The sequence below is a fragment of the Beta vulgaris genome, chromosome 2, assembly GCF_026745355.1.
Source record: "Beta vulgaris subsp. vulgaris cultivar EL10 chromosome 2, EL10.2, whole genome shotgun sequence".
In the NCBI taxonomy this organism is placed as follows: Eukaryota; Viridiplantae; Streptophyta; class Magnoliopsida; order Caryophyllales; family Amaranthaceae; genus Beta; species Beta vulgaris.
The window spans coordinates 15912150-15916800 of NC_079203.1; the positions used below are offsets into that span (position 1 = coordinate 15912150).

The 4651-nt window shown below is 36.4% G+C and overlaps 1 protein-coding gene across 1 annotated transcript; it reads right to left on the minus strand.

Annotated features, from left to right (window-relative positions):
• Positions 1–376: 376 nt before the first annotated feature.
• LOC104887259 (exocyst complex component EXO70E2) lies at positions 377–3164 on the minus strand. Its single transcript, XM_019247979.3, has 2 exons — positions 2884–3164; positions 377–2526 (listed from the first exon to the last, which is right to left on the minus strand). The coding sequence occupies exon 2, from the start codon at positions 2503–2505 to the stop codon at positions 553–555; it is 1953 nt and encodes a 650-aa protein (XP_019103524.1). The 5' UTR covers positions 2506–2526; positions 2884–3164; the 3' UTR covers positions 377–552.
• Between the last annotated feature and the right edge of the window lie 1487 nt (positions 3165–4651).

Genomic DNA, 4651 nt, shown 5'->3' on the forward strand with positions numbered 1-4651 from the left:
TACAATCATGTAAGCCAATGATACAGGATGCAAATGCAAGAGAGAGTTATCTTCTATGTTGCTCGGATACCCATGTCCGACACGTGTACGTGTCCAAGTGTCTGACTCGGCTATTTTTTCTATTTTTTAGCCCAAAACAAAGTGTTGAAGATCCGACACGGATACTTGAGGTGAAATGAAGAGTCCGAGCAACATAGGTTCTCTTACCCCATCCACAGACCACATTCATGATGTTGATGGTCTAAATCCCATCTATTTCGACCTTAACTAGAAAGCAACGTTTAATCGCATCATACAGTATATATAGCAACTGAACAGCAGTTTGAAACATTTAAAATTTGGATGAGACGACCATACAGCAGATATACATCAAATATAGCACTAGAAATAAGTTTGCTTTTATATATATAACCACATATTGTACAGACTTTGATTACAGACAGTGGAAAACCGAGTTTCAATCATTATATGTAGACAAATCTAAAACAAAATCATAAAAATATACTGAATATTACAGTTTCAAGATGATCCATTCAAAATTAGCCAAACAGATCATTTTCTATAAATGTTACTTAATGATCTTTGTGATCCACTGAACAGATCGAGTATATGATTTTCCAAATCATCAGCAGTGTACTTTATGTACTTATCACTGATTTCGCTGGAGTGTCGTCCTATAAAGGTTCGATATGCTTGGATTACCTGAAGGGATGTTTTAATTCGCAGATCTTCCTGAAGTTGTGAATCCTTGATCAGCCATCCAGTTTGATTCCTGTATACCTCCTCAAATGCAGCATAAAAGCTCTTCAACCTTTCTTTCAGAATATTTTTTATGCTTGAATTTGAGCCAGAGTTCTGACTTCCATCATCTTTGAGAAGGGAGAGGATGGAACTCCAGGTAGCTCTCTCATAGTTCATGGCTTGCTGCTGAAATTTTCCATTGTGCCTTTTGATCCAATCATCCCCAAATATATCTCGAAGCTCGCAACTTTTCACTTTCTGTGCCATGTAATGAATATTGTTCATCAGGAAGAAATGCTGTAAAGCAGTATCCTTGTATAATTTTGACTTTTCATCTATATTAGCTAATAAAGCTGAAGTGATGGATTGGAAATGGAAAGCCATTGGAGTAGCATTGCAAGTACCATCAAATTGCTTCATCTCATCCCAAAATGGAACAGAATCAGCTAATGGAGAAAGTGATTCCACTCTTTCAGCTTCTTCAAGGATCTGATTTAGAGTGTCTCTGTAATCAGTGAGGAGTTTGAGGTAGTTCATGACATATCTGGTAAGATGGTGTGTCCCACCCCCAGCAAAAGGATTGATTGATGCATTGGTGGCAATCGCGTTCTTGAATTCAATAAAAGTCGCCCTCACTGCATCACCTAATCTCCTCAAAACCTCACAGAATTCATCCCGAATAGCTTGATCTGTGTACATAGAATTTATATCTGCATGCAATTGAGCTAGAACCTCGTACATATCAAGAACCCGAAACAACTTTTCAGGTTGCCTAGGACTCACAGCCACAGCATCACCAAAACTTAGCAGCTGCATAACTGAAGCTTTTGATGAGTCAGTGAAGCACATGGAGCTTAAAGAGCCAAAATCTCCAAAGATCTCGTCAGTTAGCCTTTTCTCATTTGCAAGATATCCCCTTACAAATATTCTAATGGCCCAAACCCATCTTTTGATTTGAGAATCCAAGCTACCCCATTCCATCTTGAGGACATCATCAATGCTTAGTGGCTCAACTTCAAGAGCAAAGAGGCATCTATTAAGAGCATGTTTCCTCGCAGTAACATAAGCCTGGGAGCACTCACGTTCATAGCTAGAGATGAACATCAAGTTTGCAATACATTTGAGGTCTGGTATCACATCAGGATGCACTAAATCAACAATGAAATCCTCCAAGTTTTTGCCAACAGACTCTCTTCGAAGTGAATCCTCTAGTGGATCATCCTCCAAGGAACACGGGCTACCAACCACACCAACTCCCTCACTAGAGCGAAACGACATGTGTTCCGGCTCAAATGGTTGGCTATGCTGGACAATTATATGCCCAAACTCTTGCTCAAGTCTAGCCATTGCAGTCTGAAGCACATCATGTGCTTTCCTCAGAAGCTCAACTTCTTCATCATCCTTATTCAAACATAAACCCTCCAATTTCTCAGTCAAAATGCGCGCTTCCTCAACCGCCTTTAGGTACTCACAAGCATCTTCAGGACCCAAATCCCATATCATCGTCTCATCCGATACACGATTCATAATCCTCTCCGAAACCAGATTAAGATACTGTTCAGTCTCACTGACTCCGTTAACTGGAGGCTCATTAGTCTTAGTGTCATCCACCATAGTCATGGTGCTCAATCGAGTTCGAAGATCAACAAGAATTTTCCTCTCATCTTGAGATAACATCTTTTTGGTCCCTAATGCTGCCACAATATGCTGTGCAGCAGCAATAAGGTCCCCTTCTGCAGGAACTTCAGACTCATATCCCCCCATCACAGCTGAAATTCACTTTCTCTAAAACCCCAGAAAAATTCCAACTTTATATTCTAAAACAGTAAAACCCTCCAAAAGAATCAAAAGCTAAGAAACTTAAAGCAACCCAAGAAAAGAAATATCACTAACTAATTAAAAACCCAAATAAATTCCGGACTTGGGTTGTAGCTAAATAAATTCAATTCTCAATATAATAATCTTAAATAATGTAAAAAAAAGTAAGTAGATAAGGACAAAGCTAAAACCCACAAAAGTTCATAGAATATATGTTTTTTTTTTCGTGAAAAAAGTATGCTAATCTTGCAGAATCTAACAATGGGTTTCTAAAATATGGTCATATATCAAATGTTGAAGAAAGAAAAAGTGGAAAAAACTGACCTTGATTCAACTAGATCTATCACAGACACAGTGGCTTATTGAATGGTATGAAGAGGAGGACCGCACTAAAGATTGGAGGGAGAAAGGAAAATAGTAGTAGTATAAGAACAAGAAAACTGTACTAGTCTCAGATTTTTTTGTTTTCAAATCAAGGGAAAACTGAAAAGCTGGGGAGATTCTTTCAAGTGAAACTCTTGGGTGCAAGACTCTCCGACAATAGCGATTAGCGATTGCAAAAGATATGGGGAGTCCAGGTCCCACTCGTAGAGTCATGGTAATAGTTTAAGATAAGTAATAATGTGAATGTAGGAGTTTAATACTATTGATAGTTTGAGAATGGGGTTGCTACATTCTTCAAGGATGTTGACTAGAAAGTCTATTTCTGACACCAATGTAGACGTATGTTCTTATTTTCCCAATCAGCACGTCTTGCAGTGTGGCCGGCCACACGCGACATTATAGGTGTGGCCGTGCGTACGACACCTTATTAGTCCGTCAACTCATTTTCAAATGGTCATATCTCATTCGTTTCTCATTGGAATTGAGCTTTTGACTAGGCGTTGAAAAATTATAGATCCAAATTTTCATCTTCAATTTGAATCTTCCCAAAATATTAGTGTGCTGTGAGATATGACCTTTTGAAGTTGACCCTTGTGCACAAACCCTTAAGAACAAATGGAGTTACTCTTGTGAACAAATGGAGTTACTCTTATGACCAAGTGGAGTTACTTGTATGAATATATGGTTACTCTTAACAATAAACAAATGTGGTTATTCTTATGAATACTAATTAATTTACTTTTGTGAACAAATGAGATTACTCATATGAAGAAAATGGATTACTTTTGAACAATTGGGGTTACTTGATCAAATAGGATCATCGTATGATTAAATGAAGTTAATATTGTGAAGTAATGAGGTTACTCCTATGCAAAAACGAGGTTACTTTTGTGAACAAATGAGGTTACTCATTTGGATAAACGAGGTTATTAATCAGTTTACTCTTATGTATGAATGAGGTTACTCATTTGAATAAATGCGGTTACTTTTGTGAGCCTTTGGGGTTACTCATATGATAAAATGAGGTTACTTGTATGATTTATTGAAGTTATATAAATAAATGAGGTTACTAAATAAATGAGGTTACTGGTATGAATAAATGAAGTTACTCATATGATTAAATAGGATTGTCGTCTGATTAAGTGAGGTTACTCTTACGAATGAATGAGGTTACTCGTATGAAATAACGGGGTTACTCGTATGAATAAGTGGAGATTATTCGTATGATTAAATAGCGTCATCATAGGATTAATTAAGGTTACTCTTATGAACAAATGAGATTACTCTTATTAATAAATGTGGGTTACTTGTGTAAATAATTGAGATTGTTGGTATGAATAAATAACGTTACTGGTATGAATAAATGAGGTTACTAATAGAAATAAATGAGGTTACTCATAAAATTAAACTAGGTTACTCATATGATTAAAAGATTAAAATAGGTTACTCCAAAAAAACTAAACAAAGTTACTGCAAAAAATACATAATAAGGTTACTTATATAATATTTTTCGGTTAAGCGTAACAATAAAATAGGTTACTCTTATAAACAAAATGTGGTTACTTATGTAAACAAATTGAGGTTACTTTTGTTTACTCATATGCTTTCTCAAATTTAGAAAGATAGCTTCCCTCTACTCTCATCAATCTGTATACCTCGTAATTGGTTTAATCCATCATTACAAACCTCTCTATACTCCTCTTTCAAA